The sequence below is a fragment of the Triturus cristatus genome, chromosome 2_1 (assembly GCF_964204655.1).
Source record: "Triturus cristatus chromosome 2_1, aTriCri1.1, whole genome shotgun sequence".
Classification (NCBI taxonomy): Eukaryota; Metazoa; Chordata; class Amphibia; order Caudata; family Salamandridae; genus Triturus; species Triturus cristatus.
In genome coordinates, this window is record NC_140581.1 from 769,645,888 (window position 1) to 769,664,911 (window position 19,024).

The window sequence follows — 19,024 nt, forward strand, 5'->3', positions numbered from 1 at the left end:
AGTATGGCTTAGCAAGAAAATATCTACTTTCTAAAAGTGATATTTTCCAACACAGAACAAAAAAATCATCTAGTTCAGGCATACTAGACACCATTTCTCTTGTCCCAATGGGAAGATATATTAGTTAAATATATTCCCCATTCCATCTTATGGGACAGATAGCATTTAATCAGTGAAAAAGGAATTACACTGTAGTTCACTATCAGGACATGCCACACACACCAGGACATGTCCTACCTTCCACATACACTGCACCCTGCCCATAGGGGTACCTTGGACCTACCTTTGGGGTGACTCAAATGTAATAAAAGGGAAGGTTAGGGCTTGGCAAGTGGGTGCACTTGCCAAGTCGACTTGACAGTAAACACTGCACGCAGACACTGCAGTGGTAGGTCTGGGAACCCTTTGAAAGACTGCTCATGGGGGGGGGGGGCACAATCAGTGCTGCAGGCCCACTAGCAGCATTTGATTTACAGGCCCTGGCATTCTCAGTGCACTTTACTAGGGGCTTACCAGTAAATCAAATATGTCAATCATCGAAACGCAATCCATAATCCAATTTACCATAGGGGCACTTGCATTGAACACTGGACAGCAGTGAGAAAGAGCGCTGAGACACTATACCAGCAAAAACTGTCAAAATAAGGATGTCGGAAAGCAAAAGGACAGGGGAAAGGCGCCAAAAGATGCCAGGTCTAACAATGAACAAGCAAGTGATTTATTTTTTATTAGGGAGGTCTTGCTACAGCACTCCGGTGCTGTGCGCTCACTAACAATTTCTTTTTAACTGTTTGAGTTTTAAAATTTGTGAAATGTATCACGCTGCTATTTTTAAAAATATAACTGCATCTGAATTTGGTTTGGTGATATATGTGGGGCACAAGCTTCCTCTCCACCACTTCCGCTTTCCAGTTGCGGTCTAGTGGTTGCGAGGGTAGTCAACTGGCCTGATTGGTGGGGCGAGACACGCAAGGCACACAAAAATGCACGCTGGAGCGGTCGCGCAGCGGGCGCACCTAAAGCAAGCCCGTCTACACCCGAACGGGCCCAGGGGCCAGGGCCCCTGGACAAATCTTAACATACTCAACTGCTGAATTGCGCGCTTTGAATCGTATTACACCTTACCTAGAGCCGCAGATTAAGAGCCGGCTCTTAGCAGAAGGCAGTCTCACTACGCATTTGAGTGAGGCTATAAGGATTACAGTCCCACATACCTGTAAAGGCAATATTTCCAACCGGAATAAGCTCTTGAAAGTTATAATGCTCAATACACGTTCACTTTAGAAGCACTGCCTTGAAATATTTACCTTACTGCATGATGACTCGCCTGATATTTTGGCAATTACTGAAACCTGGTTTGACAATAACTCTGGTCGAAACATAGCTGCAGCATTGCCCGCAGGCTATGATGCCTTATGGCACAATAGGCCTGATGGGAAAAGAGTAGAGGGAGTGGCAATTCTCTATAAAAAAAGAGTTGACAATGGGGAAATTAACAGAAGAAAATCTTGAAGGAGCGGATATACTAATAGCTAAAGCTTACACCGATACTATGAGTATGGCAGTGGTGGTAGTATACCGACCCCCGAGAGCTCCCCCAAGTTTATTGACCATTTCACTGAAATTGTCACTAACCTACGCTAACGGTTCAAACATCTTCTGGTGGTAGGGGATTTCAATTATCACTGGGACCAGCTACCCAGAGAAGCACAAGCCCAACAGTTGGATGAAATAATGGCCACATTGAGGTTGCACCAGTTGGTTGATACCCCCACCCACGAAAAAGGTCATACATTAGTCCTGGTCTTGTCTACTCAGTCACTGGTTAACCTAGTAGAGACATCCGTTGCGGATGGTCCGATCATTATCTTATCAGTTTCCAAATGACCCTAACTAGTTGGTCTCCCCGTCCTCTGCCCAGATGGAAAATGGTGTGGAGTTGGAATAAAATTGAGGCTAATAGTTTGGGAGAAACTCTACAAGCTATGGCTCCCAGAGAAACATGGTCCAAGGATCCTGAAGATAGGTGCGAATCTATTTGCAATCAATGCAAATAGGCCATTAATAAATTGGCACCAGCTCGTAGAATAAAAGCGGAAAATAAGGGGAAGGGCGCCCCCCTGGTTCACTGGAGAACTCAGGGGGTTGAAGCGGACCCTCCACCACTATGAAAGACAGTGGCATAAAACCTATGCGCCACAGACACTTTTGGAATATAGGTTCAAACTTATCAGCTACATAAAAGCCTTCTGAATTTTATGAATCCAGGATCCTGGCCGTCGACAATAAACAAAATGAAACTTTAAAAATTTTAAAAGAGCTCAGCCAAAAGCAAATGCAAGAAGCCCCTACCAGTCGGGAACTATGTAATAAGTTCCTGACGTTTTTTTCAGATAAAGTCAAGGATATCTTATTTGTCATTCATAAAACTCCTACCAATCCACAGTTCCTGGTAAGGGCAAAATCACACAAGAATATAATGGAATCCATTATCACCTTTCCTAAAATGGACCTAGACTCTTTGCTCCACACTGCATCGAAGATTAAGTCGGGCTCACCTGCGGATCCCTGCCCCCCAAAGATTTTCATACAAGCCCTGCCAGCGATCAAGGTAGAAGTCCTTTCCCTGCTTAATCTTTCTCTGGAAACAGGGATAACCCAGGAAATTTAAGGAAGCTAGAGTAATTCCATCACTCAAAGTGGAAGCCGATACCACCATTATGAAACATTTTAGACCCATCTCTCCCCTTTATAGCGAAAATCCTGGAACAACATGTTCTTAAAACCATATCAGGGTTTATGGAAGACCATCACTTACTTGGGGACTGGCAGGCTGGCTTCCGAGCCCATCATAGCACGGAGCTAGTGATGTTGTCCGTGCTGGATGAAATCAGGCTCACGGCAGACCAAAAAAAGCTGTGTGCCCTGGTCCTTTAAGACCTGTCGGCCGTGTTCGACGCGGTGAGTCATGATCAACTTCTGACCAGAATCCGGGACATAGGCATTGATGGGATGATCCATCAGTGGAATGTTTCCTTCCTGACGGACTGCACCCAAGTAATTCAGATGGGTGATTGTGTGTCTGACAGAGGACCATAACCTGTGGAGTTCCCCAAGGGGTCCGCTCTATCACCACTGTTGTTTAACATATACATGCGCCCTCTGGTGATGGACCTGGCCCGGATGGATTGTCAAGTGTTAAACTACGCTGACGACACCCAAATCATCTTACAAATCGAAAATACTCCCCATGCCCATGCACGTGTACAAGACATTCTGAGATTCGTAGCAAGTTAGATGACTCTCAACTCACTAAAGGTCAACCTGGGTAAAACTGAGGTGCTGGCCATTACTACAGATAATAACCCATGGTCCTATCAATTTTGGCGATAGGAGCTGGGAGACACTCCGTCTCCAGCACCAGTGGTAAAAAGCCTGGGTATAAAAATTGACGCTAATCTTTCCTTGTCTAACCAAGTTTCCACCGTTTTTGGGACATGTGTGGGCCTACTAAGGCAATTGAGGAAACTTTCCCCTATCCTCTCTTTCTCCACCATGCGAACGGTGATGACAGCAATGATCTTGTCTCAGCTAGACTATGGCAATGTGCTTTATATTGGGTTACCGGATAATCTGCTAAACAAACTTCAGGTGGTAATGAATGACGCAGCCAGGTTGATTTTTAAACTTCCCCGATATACAAGAGCTGCCCCCCTACTGCAAAAACTTAATTGGCTTCCTATCAATCAATGGACCAAATTCAAGGAACTTTATATCGCCCATAAGGCTCAACATGGAAAAGCCCCTAGTTACATCAAAGAGCGCCTTGTGAAGTATGTCCCAAGCCGGGGAACCAACTATCCTGCCCGCGGTTCAACCTCACGAAGAAAGGAGGGCGGGCCTTCTCCGTCTGCATTCCACAATTATGGAATAGGCTCCCATCTCATCTCCGATCTGAGAAGGCCCTCCTACCATTTAGGAAGAATTTGAAGATCCTCCTCTTTATTGAAGCCTGGGCTTAATTCCATTCAGTTAGGGGCCATACTCACCTGGGGGCACTGTAGCTTCCCTCTCGTAGCGCTTAGAGACCTGTCGGTATTAAGCGCTTTATAAATCACAATTAATATTAACATTATTTATGCTTATTTCAGACTTTCCTATTGAAACATCTTCAGTCTCTATAAATTAGGGCCAGGTTATTTACTTCCGATATACTAGCTGCCTTCTTAACATAAAGGACAATTAGTTCATACAGTGTACTTGGTTTTATAGATTTCTGAGTAGCTCACCAAGGCTATACTTTTCACAAAAGCATGTTCTGTTTAACATAATTCAAACAAAAGTCCACATTATTCCTTATTTTCTAGCACATATTCAGATATTTCTATTACAACAATTATGGCCCGTTATAAGAAATACAAGATTATAGATCAGTGCATTAATCACAGATGTGAGGGTTTACTGGAGTGTAACCTAAACAACTCTGGTCTATGTGTCAGATTACACACTGGAAGTAATTAACATAATCAGTTTTACTGAACTGATTATATATCTGGTGATAATGCCACAGTAGTTATAGTTAGGTCAGAGTTTACATTGGAAAGGCAATTTTGCTACTTGCGAAAATTGGACGTGACCACTGTTATCACCTTCATACACACTTGAGAGGGAAAGGTGAGGCCAAATGTGTAGAATGGACTGAACTGCTGCTCAGAGTAATGACCAGTGGCTGAAATTCATGCATTCGATGCATCTTTTTGGTGCACCACAGTGTGACAGGTATGTCCAGATGTGGATCTCTTACTCACTTTCCCACAGGACTCAAGCTATACCTGACTGAAGAGGCCAAAATAGGCTGAACAAAATCTTAGCTTGCTTGTATTCCTGTTCAGCGGGAGCCTGACCTGGCAGTTCGGGCTGAACTGTTCTACTGGAGCCAGATCAAGACGGATTTGCATTTGGCTGGTTCCTGATTGAGGTGGCATGGTAGGCAAAACAGTGATGGACTGTAATGCAGGCCCAGTGGCTGAGATTTGACCTACCAGGTTGTTGTGTACCAAGGGACTAGAATGTCAAACTGAAAAATGCTCTGACACTACAACATACGGAAGTAAGTGTCTGTGTGACTGCAGGAAACACACATGAAAGTAACTGTCCTGCATATCCAAAGACTTAACCAAGTGCTCTTGATCTAGGGCAAATCCTGAATCTGTATCTCAACTTTGTCCTTCCAGCAGAAAACATTCAAAGGACAATGATCTGGATTTAGCATCCTGCTTGGTGACCAAAAAAGTGACAGTAACAGTCTTTCTCCAACTCTGAGAGCGTCAATACTGTAGCCCAGCGATCTTGGAAAATCTTTGCAAATGGAAAATCAACCAGGAAAATGAAAAAAATGATCCCATTGCCCACCTCGATCTTCAGCCAAATACCAGTAACAGTACTTCTATTGGAGCAGTGTTCAAAAGACCAAAGAGGTCAGACCCTCTATGTAATCAATTGTATAATTAATACACAAAAACAATTTAGAGATCCATTGATTATTACTGCAGTAACCTTAGCATGAGAGGCATCTGTTAAGGCCTGTAGAGAATAGCTTCTAAATTTACAGGTAAAACCTCTTCAGGCAATACTGTTGCTTATAGTGATTGCTTTTTAGTTGTAAAAACATCCTCCACCTCAGTTTATCAAAAGGTGTACTTGAATATTTTTAGTTAATAATTTGATGGAATTCACATTTATTGAGCTACTCTGAGATGAATAGTCCTCATAAATAATTACCTGAATTTCTATTTTGACCCACTTGGTTGAAGCTTGTTTAGATACTTCAGCTAATATTTATTAAAGCCCTACTGGTTTGTAGTCTCACAATGAAATATCAGCATAGTAAAGGGCATTAATCCTAAAGTCGCCAAGCCCTGGGGAAAAACTCAATCTTGATGTCATAGTATAAAAGTCACTCAGATAAATATCATGTTAAATAACAAGGGTGCAAGGATACAGCCTTGTCTTACTGCTATATTACATTTTACTTTAGATGTTGTTTTGGATGGAGTTGCCTTCGGACGTTTAACCTAAGTATTTAGATGCAAGTTTGAAAGAATGTGAATCAGACCTTTAGAAAGCCTCATTAAGTGTACTTTCCTCCATACTAGTTCACGGGTATACAAAAACAACACCACCATTTTCCTCATTTGCTGCTCCTTTGGAAAAGCAGCCTAAAAGGAACGATAAACCACATTAATGCATTAAATGTTTTTTGTGGTGTCTTTGATTCCTGTGGGGCTGGTGCACAGAGAGTCATAAATGAGTAAAGCAGTTACCATGCATTAGACAGTATGTCAATGTTTCCTCTTTAAGACTGTTAGTTTAGTCCACATTGCTCTTGAGTCTTCTCAGAGGGAATGGGGACTGTGAGGCTTGGCACACTTCATACCAATCCAAAACTTTAGCTTTCAGTACCTGGGATTCCATATGTCATGGGAGCCGGCCCTCACCTGGAACATCAACCTCTGCCCCCTCACCTGTACAATTCAGGCTGATCTCTATAGGTGGGCTAAAATGGTCCTCAGTATACTGGGCAGGGTATCCCTCTATAAAATGATGGTCCTCCCACGGCTCCTTCACTTTGTATAGAACTTTCCTTTCCCCCTCCCTAGCCATTGGTTTGCCGCTACAGTCTCCCAGATGCAGAAATTAGTGTGGGCCGGCAAGCGCCCATGGATATTCCCATATAGATGCGTTCACTCCACTTAAAACAGAAACGTGGCCGTGGCTGATATTCTTGGGAGGGGCAAATCATGGTAGTAAACAAGTGGATGAAAGGTGGTGGATGTGCACGCCTTTTAGGGTGGAACTATCAACGACTGGCCTCGATAATCTCATAGGTATGCTCTATGGTGGCCTGGTCCTTCACTCACTTCCAGAGATCACCCATGCTGTCTTCCTGGCTTGGAGTTCAGCTCCCTGGAGGCTCAGATTCTTATTGGTCCACTAACCAAGGGCGGTATCTGACAAATTTACAATGCCCTGGTTAACCCATTCGCCATGTACACTGGTGCCTCTGAGTGAACAGTGGGAGGGGTGGTGGGGCCAGCTGGGCGAGGCAGCGTGGACGGAGGCATGTATGACACCATGCACCCTGCCCATCTTAGCCTGTTTAATTGAATCATCTATAATGTACCTACTGCACCCACAAGCATCTTTGGAAAACCCGCTGATTATCAAGTCCTGCATGCACTTGATGCCTCGGGGAGGTAGGTGATTTTTATCGTATGGTTTGGAGGGGTCCCATTATTCAGCTGTACTGGCAGTCCATATTCACCACCCTATCGGCTATACTGGGCATGAGCCTATAGGCCTCTCCGAGGGTCGCACTGCTGGACTTGTGAATGATTTGTGAGTGCCAAGGGAAGACCGCATTCTAGTGGGTTTGGATACATTACTAGCTAAGAGCGACGTAGCTAGATATTGGAAATCATGAGAGGTTCCACTATTGAGGGAATAGAGTGTGGACATGGACCGATCTGAGAATCTGCAGGAACCTATTTATATTGCTCGAGGATGCTTCAAGAATCTTCAGAAAATATGAGAGAAATGGTGTCCATACTACGGACTGGGCACCACAAACGTATGCCCTGAAGGGGATGAGACGGGAGGGGCATGCAAGTGCATCTGCAGTTACCGGGACCCTTTGAATGGTGCTGCATTGTCAGTTATTTCTCTGAACTAATAAAGTGTTATCAAAAGCTCTATCAGTTTAAAGTTGAACCTTGATTTCCCTAAATCACTGAGTTGTGAACATAAAAAAAAAAACTTAGTAGGTTTAAAACATCAACTAGCAAACACTTAGCAATTATTTTCCTGGTAATTGCAAAGGGAATATAATTTAGAATGAAAAAATCATTTTGAATTGTTCTAGGGGCAGGATTGAAAAAGGGCCATCAGCGAGACTTGTGGGTCATGGTGTAATCGTGACTGTAGTGCTGTTTTTTTTTTTTTTAAATAAAAGAAGAGGCTGTTTGGGTATTTGGTAAGTGTAAAAGAAAACCAAGAATTAGGGAAGGTTTGGTTTGATAGTTTACTTTTATATTTTATTTTGCTTTTAAATGTACAAAATCTTTAAATATTGTCAGGATTTTCTTTCAGAATCTGTTGGTCGTAGGGACAACCTAGCTATTTCCAGTTTGATACTGCACATTATTCTTAGTGGCTCAGGACTATTGATACTCGGACTGCAATGAATAGATAGTGTTCCCTAGGTTCTATGGGTATCCCCGGAAACTCTGGGCAGTCAAGGCTTAACTCATTGGAGGTGATGTGAAGTTTGGAGCTAAATACAATGTTACAAAGTTGTCAGCACAATCAATAAAGGCATACATCCAATCAGAGATACTGTGTTTCTTTAAGGAGTGCATCTTTAATAACACTCTGGGATAGTTAGAAAGGTTAATCTGATTTACTAAAAGTATAGGCCCAGACAATGTGATGCAAATCGGTTTTACACTAGTGGATGGCAATTAACAATAACTGGATGGGCGTTCATCATAAAAAGGAACTTGTGAACGTAAGAGGAAATGGAATTCTATGAACTTTCAGAGTGTCTTGGATAGCTCTGGAGTAGTTTCCAGCAACAAAAGATAGATGACGTCATTCCATGAAGGCTGGGGCATGCAAGTGTATTAGACCGCTGCGCCTCTCACCAGGCCGGGTCACCCCCTTGCTCCTCCTGCTGCCTCCTGCTCCTGCCTGCCAGCCTTGCCGCCTTTTTCCAACGCAGACGCCCCCCTGGCCCCCCGAGCGGCCCAGCCTCAGCAGAGCCGCCCGCTCACCAGTTTCCCGCCGCAGCTCGCCACAGGCCCCGCCCACCACCGGCCCATTGGCCGAGCCGCTCCCGCCGCCCAGCTGACCCGCCCTCTCGTCCCCCTTCTTAAGGGGACAGCAAGGAGTGCTCGGGAGTGACCGCTGCGCCTCTCACCAGGCCGGGTCACCCCCTTGCTCCTCCTGCCGCCTCCTGCTCCTGCCTGCCAGCCTTGCCGCCTTTTTCCAACGCAGACGCCCCCCTGACCCCCCGAGCGGCCCAGCCTCAGCAGAGCCGCCCGCTCGCCAGTTTCCCGCCGCAGCTCGCCACAGGCCCCGCCCACCACCGGCCCATTGGCCGAGCCGCTTCCGCCGCCCAGCTGACCCGCCCTCTCGTCCCCCTTCTTATGACGCCCCCAGAGCGACCGCGCAGCGGACGCGCGCAGCGGGAGCGCCGAAGGTGCGCCAAAGGTAAGCCCGTCTGCGCCCGTCCGCGCCTGGCCCGCGCCCAGCGCCAGGACCCCTGGCCCCCACAGCCCACCTGCCGAACGTACGACGCCGCCACCCTCAACGCACTCAACGCCGGCCGAATCCCAGGATGCTACCGAGCCACCCCGAGACGCACCCACGGACCCTTCTGCTGCAACGCCTGCAAGTTCACCTGCATCCGGACCAGCACTACTCCAGCACCAACCAAGACCAAGACGAGCAACAGCAGCAGCCACCTGAAATGCATCCTGCTCAACACCCGCTCCGTCCACAGACACGCCATCGAGCTCTGGAACCTGCTCGACACAACCTCACCAGACGTCGCCTTCCTCACGGAAACCTGGATGAATGCCTCTTCAGCGCCCGACATCGCCATCGCCATCCCAGACGACTACAAGATCATCCGAAGGGACCGCATCAACCAGACCGGAGGAGGCATCGCCATCATCCACAGGAACACCATCCACATCACGACCAACACCGACGACACCCTCGCACCCGTCGAGCACCTGCACTTCCAGGTCCACATCAACCCCAAGACCACCCTCAGAGGCACCCTCATCTACAGACCCCCGGGACCACGCACACAATTCAGCGAAGACATCGCCGACTTCATCAGCCCGCACGCCCTCCTCTCAGCTGACTACATCCTCCTCGGGGACCTCAACTTCCACCTGGAGAACAACAACGACCGCAACACCACCACCCTGCTGGACAACCTCGCAAACCTGGGACTCAAGCAGCTGGTCACCACCCCCACCCACTACGCCGGACACACACTCGACCCCGTCTTCTCATCCAGCAAGGACATCGCCTTCAGCCACGCCACCGGACTCCACTGGACGGACCACAGCTGCGTCCACTTCAGCTTTAGAAGGACCACGATCCACCACCACCAGCAACAGGTTGCACGCAGAAGCTGGAACAAGATCACAGCCGACCAGCTCGCGACCTCCCTGAGCATGAACCCTCCCACCAGCGCAACGAACCCAAGCCAGGCGGCCACCAACCTCGCAAAGTGGATCAGCAACTGCGCAGACGACCTCGCCCCTCTGAAGACCCCGCCTAGCAGACCCGGTAGCAAGAAAGCCCCATGGTTCACCGACGAACTCAAGAGCTCCAAGAAGAACTGCCGAGCCCTCGAGAGAACCTGGCGCAGAGACCCAACACCGGACAACATGACTGCCCTCAAGCTCGCCACCCGAAAACACCACCAACTCATCCACGCCACCAAGAAAACCGCATTCAAGGAACGACTGGACAACAACGCACACAACAGCAAGGAACTCTTCAACATCGTTAAAGAGCTCTCCAACCCCAACGCCGGAAACAACGACATCACCCCTTCGCAAGACCTCTGCAACTCCCTCGCCTCCTACTTCCACAACAAGATCGCGTACATACACAACAGCTTCAGCACTCAACCGACGCACGCCACGACCGAACCACTGCCCCCCACCACCACCCTCCGCGCCTGGACCCCGATCAGCACCGAAGACACCGTCCGCACGATGAACTCCATCCACTCCGGATCTCCTACCGACCCCTGCCCTCACCACGTCTTCAACAAGGCCGACGCTGTCATCGCACCCCACCTGCGGGACATCATCAACACCTCCTTCGACACCGCTACCTTCCCGGAGAGCTGGAAGCACGCCGAACTCAGCGCTCTACTAAAGAAGCCATCAGCCGACCCCACCGACCTCAAGAACTACCGCCCCATCTCGCTGCTCCCGTTTCCCGCAAAAGTCATCGAGAAGACCGTCAACAAGCAGCTGGCCGTCTTCCTCGAGACGAACGGTTCCCTCGACCTCTCGCAGTCTGGCTTCTGGGCCAACCACAGCACCGAGACCGCCCTGATCGCAGCCACCGATGACATCCGAGCACTGCTTGACAACGGAGAAACAGCAGCCCTCATCCTCCTAGACCGCTCCGCGGCCTTCGACACTGTCTGCCACCGTACACTAGTGCAGCGACTCAGCAACGTCGGAATCCAGGAGAAGGCACTGGAGTGGATCATCTCCTTCCTCGCCGGAAGGACACAGAGAGTCCGCCTCCCCCCGTTCAGATCTGAAGCCACTGAAGTCATCTGCGGCATTCCTCAAGGCTCCTCGCTCAGTCCAACCCTCTACAACGTCTACATGAGCCCCCTCGCAGACATCGCATGCCAGCACAACCTCAACATCATCTCCTATGCCGACGACACCCAGCTGATTCTCTCCCTCACCAACGACCCCGCCACCGCCAGAGCCAACCTTCACGAAGGGATGAAAGAGGTAGCCGAATGGATGAAGAACAGCCGCCTGAAACTGAACTCTGACAAGACGGAAGTCCTCATCCTGGGATCCTCACCCTCTGCCTGGGACGACTCCTGGTGGCCCCCCGTCCTAGGCAGCGCACCCAAACCAACAGACCACGCACGCAACCTGGGCTTCATCCTGGACTCCTCCCTCTCCATGACCAGACAAGTCAACGCCGTCTCCTCGTCGTGCTTCAACATCCTGCGCATGCTACGTAGACCAGGAAGACGGTCACCCAGGCCCTCGTCACCAGCCGTCTGGATTACGGCAACTCCCTCTACGCCGGAACCACCGCAAAACTCCAGAAGAGACTCCAGCGGATCCAGAACGCCTCAGCACGACACATCCTGGACATCCCCCGTCGCAGCCACATCTCCGGACACCTGAGACCTGCACTGGCTCCCGGTCAACAAGAGAATCACCTTCCGACTCCTCACCCACGCACACAAAGCCCTACACAACCAAGGCCCAGGATACCTCAACAGCCGCCTCAACTTCTACGCTCCCAAACGCCAGCTTTGATCGACCCGCCACGCCCTCGCCGCCGTCCCCCGCATCCGAAGAGCCACCACAGGGGGACGGTCCTTCTCCTACCTCGCCGCCAAGACATGGAACTCCCTCCCGACCCACCTCCGCCTGACCCAGGACCACCTCGCCTTCAGAAAGCAACTCAAGACCTGGATGTTCGAGCAGTAGCGGACCCCCCTCCCCCAGCGCCTTGAGACCCTCTGGGTGAGTAGTGCGCTATATAAATGCTTTGATTGATTGATTGAGATTGTTTATGTAGTATGGATGTACCCCCAAAGAGAGCCACCACCTAGATGTCTCACCTCCACTATCTGCTTCCTATGTGGGTCCTAGCTGGTCTCTGAATTCTTGGTGTAGACACTGCAGATCTCATAAACAGAGTTAGTCTGGCCCTAGGCTGTTGTGGTTCTCTCTATTCACTGGGGAAGCTGACAGATTGATTCAAGTCAGACAGGCAAGTAAGCATGTTACGGTCTAGAGAATAAGTTAGCCTGTCTTGGTCTTAGCTGGAAAGGGAGTAGGCACCTTGTTGTGACTCCATGCTAGAAAACGCACATCTCTTCTTGTGTGGTCCCAAGTTGTTTCAAAGTAATGGATGGACAAGACCAGCACACAAACGCATTCTCTTAGGTTCTTTCTTTTCAAACTTAAAGAGCGTTTTCTTTGGAGGAAGGTTTGTGTAGTGTGGCAAGTTCCAAGACAGTGAAAAAATCTGTTTATATTGGTAAGAATGTTTCCAGCAGTAGATCTTGGGAGATGATCAGCGCCCCTAGTGGTGGTAATCACAGATATAGACTTATATCTTTCTAGTAGGGATTTCTTGCATATGTTTAGAGAAATGAAACCACACACTTGCTCGAGAGGAGCCTGGGCCCTCTTACAGGTGATTGCATGGATTATAGAGGTGTAATAAGGATCAGTCACTGGATACCATACCATAGAATGCCACCAACCAGGCAATTTCCCCATAGCTCGATAATGGTAGTTACTCCTTCAAAGACAAAGTAGGTGATTTTTTAAGGCACCAAGAGCCAAATGCAGTCTAGCACTGAGCTTGCACCAAAGTGTAATCAAATCTAAATTTTCAGGGGAAAAAGTGTGAAACGATACAGCAACATCTGCAGCACACAGTCTGTGACATTTTGCTCTTCACTGGCTATTTAGAAATAATCAAATTGTGTCTAATAAATAATAGATCACCTTAATACAATGCATGTGCACTAAATCATTTAATCCTTGATTTTCAATGTGATGTAGATTTAGAAAAATGTTTCTACAGTATAACGAATAAACACCTTATCTGTGGCATGAAGGAGCAATGACAATCTTATTACAATCAACTTTATTACATTCCCTCAATTCAACAGAGAGAAGGCGAGAAGGATCACAAGGTGCGCATGGCAGTTGGAAATGGCGTCCGTAATGATGTGTGGAGAGAATTTCTTGATCGATTTGGTGACATCAAGATGTGTGAACTCTATGGGGCTACGGAAGGCAATATTTGCTTCATGAACCACACAGGAAAGGTTGGATCAGTGGGTCGCACAAACTTTTTTTACAAGGCAAGTGATGTTCATTTCCTGCTTCTAATGGTATTGAAATCTTCTCACCTTGTTCTGTCAGTTTTTAATTTTTTTTTTTTAAAAGATTGAAAAACCTTTATTAAGGGTAAAAAAGTGTGAATCACAGTGTACTGCCTACATCCCTAGTAGGACTGGCATTGCGATGTGTCAAGTATGGAGAAAGTATAAGTAAGAGGCGGGGGAATACACAGCAAGCCTCCTACAACCACATCGGGCCGGCCGCGTTAGTTGGAACAATGAGCTTTAAGGGCCGTCGGATATCTGTATGGATATAATAATGAACATGAACTGTGAAGGAGAAAAAGATTAACATTTCCACTAATACACTGTATTTGAGGTATGTATATCTGAGGTGATGATGCACTCTGCACCAGGGGATAGAGGGTAGTGTTCCGTGGTGTCCCGTGTTCTCCAGTAAATAGTGTGTGTGGACGAGAGTGGGGGGTTCCCTCTGTATCATGTCATATTTCTACTGGGGCATCGTAGATTCTGTGCCAGTAGTGTGCTCCAATAGATACGTTTGTATGGGGGCCCAAATATCCTTTGGGCGGGCTGAAGGGAGTTGGAGATCCGCATAAGTATGTCGTTGTTCTTGGCAGTGGATAAGGTCTTGGAGCCAGTCCTTAAATTTTGGCGCCCTCCGTCTTCCCCACCTACAGGCGATCCGTCTCTTAGCGAGAAGGAGCTCAAGAGAGGTGTATTTCCGCACTTTGGCAGCAATGGGTTTAGTGTATCCCAATAGTGTGGTAGGGGGTCTTCAGGAATGTGTACTCCCATCATGTGATCTAGCGCCATTAGTATCTCCACCCGGAAGCGTTGGATGGGCGGGCAATCCCAGGCGATATGTTTAAAATCTGCACCTTCTCCACCGCAGCGGTCACATTTGTCGTTATCTCGAAGTCGTAGGCGGTGCAGAAGCGCTGGGGTGGAGAAGGGCTAGAAGCACAGCCCTATAAAGCTGAGATAGAGCTGGGGATTCTGGCCCTGCTGCTCTGCATTGCTTTTAATTGGCTTCAAAGATGCACAAATGTGCACCCTGCAGCCGCATTTTAGCAGATATAGTGTGCTGCTTGAGCATGCATAGTATGTCTACTAAATAAAATGGAATGTGCCTGTATGAGGGGATTGTAGTTCAACTACTCCACTCAGACTTGGGCAATACAGACATGCAGCTACAGAATGTTTTATTTTGAAACAACACTCTGTAGCTGGATCATATTTCAGCCTCCTTCTCCTCCTCCTGTCATTAGGAGCCTGGGGACAAGGCAGAGAGGGCTAACCTGCTCACCGGCAGTCTTCATAAAAGCATGAAATTTGTGGTTTTATAAATACTGTTACCTGAAAAATGCACAGGGGCTTCACAGGAGGCAGAAGGCTATGCCCTGAAGCTCCTGATAAGGAGCCGCTGCTTTAAATATTGTAGGCACCTGCACAGCGAGACTTTGAAAGGAAGGTATCCATTCCAGTTCACAGACACTTTTTTTTCTTCTTTTCATTAAGAGGCAGGCATGTGGGCCTTTGGGGGCACAAAAATGCAAAGTGGGGCTGTGATGAGGTGTGTAAGCGAAGACAAAAATTCACATCACTATACACAGAGGCCGACAACAGATGATTGTCAGATGAGCAGTTCTCATCACACATACACGAAGGGCTGACGAGGCATGTGCTCAAGAGAAGGTAAGAAAGCAAAATAATTGGAAAGTTAAGGACTTACTATTTCATGTAGTTTGCTTTCTTAACTTCCAAATATAGAGCGTTTTTCAAATTTCAAGTTTTTGTATTAAAGCTATTGAAAGAATGGATAATTCAGGTACACTAATCACATCGCAATTCAAGTAATATGCCTATAGAGAGAGATATTGGATAATTTTATCACACCTATAGGGATAATTATAGTGTATAATAAGCAAAATTGCATGTTTTGTCTAGTCAGGTGGTGGTCCAGGTGGCGTAGCCTCAATATTTAATGTTTTTCAAGCTTGATATGGAACCCACATATGTGCTTACTGATTAAATATATCCCTAAATTACAAATGGTTTATTATAAACCAATCAATAAATGAGGGAATATTAACCGCGTTACCCGTGAGGGTGAGTAGCGCGGGGGGGTCAGCAGTGCTGTTCAACCGAAGAGCCAGGTCTTGAGCATCTTCCTGAAGATTTGCAGGTAGACGCTCAAGACACATCTGTTTTATTTTCTCCATCGAGTGATTTGTTCCTAAAACAAAGGAATGTGTTATCTTGTGGTTGGATCCTCTATGATCTAGAAGGTTAGGATAGAAAACAAAGGTCTGTAGGCCACTCGAAAGAAATATCAGGTACATTTATAAATGGAAGGATTTGGCCAGAATACAAACTACACTAGAAGTTATGGCTTGCTTAATGTTTGTACCTTCCCTCCTCAAAACGTCCTATTCTGTACAGTAAGGTGAGTATATTCCTCATCCCAACTCTCCTTGTCATTGAGACTTTGAGAGAAGTCAATCTGAGATCATCTTAACCAAGAGGAGTTAACTGGGATGTCGGGGGTTTCAGCGTCCGATTAACTCTATAGTCGGCCTTGAAGACAGTCACCACTGTATCACAGAGCAACTAAACAACATCTATAATGCCTGGTGTTACTCTTCATTGAAGCATTAAGATAGGAGTGTCATGACTTTGTAGTGCACAATTTAATCACCATGCCATTCAACAGCACTCCATGTCAGTAGCTCACAAACCCAAGAACACCCAGTCCGCCCTTTCTATAGGGTAACTTCAAAGTAGCCAGAATTACTTTCTGGTTTTCATTTGTCCAAATTAGTTTAGAAATCAGTCTACCAAGAACATTACATATTTTAGGGAGGATTTAGATGTGTACTAGCTGGAACACACAGAGTGATTGGGTGAGTCAATTGATCCATCAAATCATATTTGTGTAGCTCAGATGTTCACCCTCAAGGGTATCCAGGCACTGGGGTGCTGGGCACAGTCAAAAAGCCAGGTCTTGAGGCTCTTCCTGAATTCCACCAGAGAGGGTGATGTCCGGAGGTGGAGTCCATTCCAGGACCTGACGATGAGGTAGGAGAAGGAACAGCCTCCACTTGGGTTTTTGCGGATGTGTGTTGTCTGCGAAGGCTATGGAGGCGTAGTGAAGGTCTCTGGAGGGTTGGTGGAAGTTCAGGCAGTGGTTGATGTATGCTGGTCCTTAGTTGTGGAGGGCTTTGTAGGCATGTGCAAGTACCTTGAATTGGCATTTTTTCTGGCCGTGGAGCCACTGGAGGTTCCTGAGGTGGGTGGTCATGTGAGTCCGTTTGGATAGCTCTAGAATGAGTCTAGGAGCTGAGTTCTGTATCGTCTGGAGTCTCTTCATGAGTCTTGTGGTGTTTCCTGCGTACATAGCGTTGCCGCAGTCCAGCCTGCTGGTTACTAGAATTTGAGTGACAGTTTTCCTTGTGTCGGTGGGGAGCCATTTGAATATCCTTCGGAGCATGCAGAGGCGACTGCGTTGATTTGTCACTTCAAGGTGAGTCTGCTGTCCAGGATGATGCCGAGGTTGCGGGCATGGTCTGTAAGTGTGGGGGTAGGTCCGAGTTCAGCGGTACACCAGATGTCATTTCACAGGGAGGTAGTGTTCCCAAAGATCAGCACTTCGGTCTTCTCCGTGCTGAGCTTCAGACAGTTGATCCTCATCCAGTCGGCGACATTCGTCATGTAGTTGTGAAAGTTGGTCCCCGTGGTGGAGGGGTGTGCTGAGAGCAAGATGATGACCTGGGTGTTGTCGGCAAAGGATAAGCAGACCCTCCAAGATTTCGCGATTTGCAAAAAAATCGCGAAACCGGCAGTTTTGAAAAAAGTCAGCGATTTTTACTAAACTGCCCGCGAAATTTGGAAAACGCAATCCTTTTTTTTTTTTACAAGGCACTCCAGCTCATTATTTCTGTGCCCTTTATAAAAGCATCTGTACTCATTTTATCAAGACAAGGTTCGAGTATTGTTAGAACTCGCGCCGACCTCTGAACTTAATCTTGAAGAAGCCACAGCAGCCCCCTCTCGGGGATCAAAAGTTACTCAATGAGGCAGCTGCCCACTTCTGTGAAAGCCTAAGCTGGTAGATGCGCACATAGACTGTAAGGGTTTATTAAACTTACACTCGTGTTAATGTATGTTCAAGAAAAAGTATTTGAAAATAATTTCGTAAATGTGCGATTAAACAGTGTTAGAAAATATATAGTATTTCTAATGGAATGTCTCCAGTTCGTCAATACTGAGCACAACAGTATGTTCTGGGATTTTAATGATATTTTCGGCCATTACTTTATGACCCATTCCTGAGACTTCTTGTTCACACTGTGTGTGTTTGTTAGTCGCATTGAATACATGAGAGACAGCCGGGCATAGAATTCCACGTGCTTCGTGACAACAACAAAAAACCTGGCTAAATATTATTGAAGGATATAATAAAACGATCTGTGACACAATATTTATAGCATGCAAGGAATTGGCAGTGCACGAGCATGGTTATTTTTCATTATTTGAAGACTCAGAAATGTCAAATACTTTGAGATGACTCAAATTACATTCAAAACCAGAAAGGGGGAAGATGCAGACCCTTGATAACAGTGACTGTAATCAAGGGAAAACATTGCTTGCATACTTCGCAGCTCCTGGTGAGTGAGGCAAGGTGACAGGATGTGGTTTTACAGTCAAAACTGCAGACTCTGGAACTGGAGAACTCGGTTCGAGTCTCGACGTTGGTTCTTCATCCTGTGATTCTGGGAAAATAACTTAAACACTAAAAACATGAATATATCCTTGTGTAAAGTAACTGGGGCTTCGGTAAAGCGCTCCAATCAATACCTTCGGGTTGAGTTTGCACTATAAATATGAATTTGAAAAAGAGCAGAGTCCAAAAAGACCACTTCTAAAGTACCCCAGGTACTCTGTGGAAACTTTGAACAGCTTAATGATGTGAGAGGTTAAGTCAGAGGTGACTAGCAGGGTGAGAGACGTTGGTTTAGCCCATAAGGAAGAAGATTTCTAGTTTGAAATAGTAACTCATTTTCTATGAATAGTCAATTTCTACATTTTGCATAGAATTAAAGTTGAACGTACATGCCTGAAACAGATAAAATACAGAAGGTAGGCTGAATACAAATTCACATATGATGGACCCCTTTTCTGCGGCAAACGTGTGACTCCTGGGGAACACCCCATGCATGGCACAATTCCTTACATTTTTTACTCCCATCACAACACTCCTCCTGCCTGCATCCAAATGGAACCTTGATGAGTTAATGATTACGTCTTCACCTTCAAAGGGGGAACTGAAACCAGCTTGCTTTG

The 19,024-nt window shown here is 46.8% G+C and overlaps 1 protein-coding gene across 1 annotated transcript in view; it reads left to right on the forward strand.

Annotated features, from left to right (window-relative positions):
- The window catches only part of SLC27A6 (solute carrier family 27 member 6), a 373,836-nt gene that overhangs the window by 218,125 nt on the left and 136,687 nt on the right, over positions 1-19,024 (forward strand). Inside the window, exon 5 of the mRNA XM_085632711.1 lies at positions 13,484-13,678. Coding sequence (XP_085488837.1) covers positions 13,484-13,678 — 195 coding nt within the window. The remainder of the gene's footprint in view (positions 1-13,483; positions 13,679-19,024) is intronic.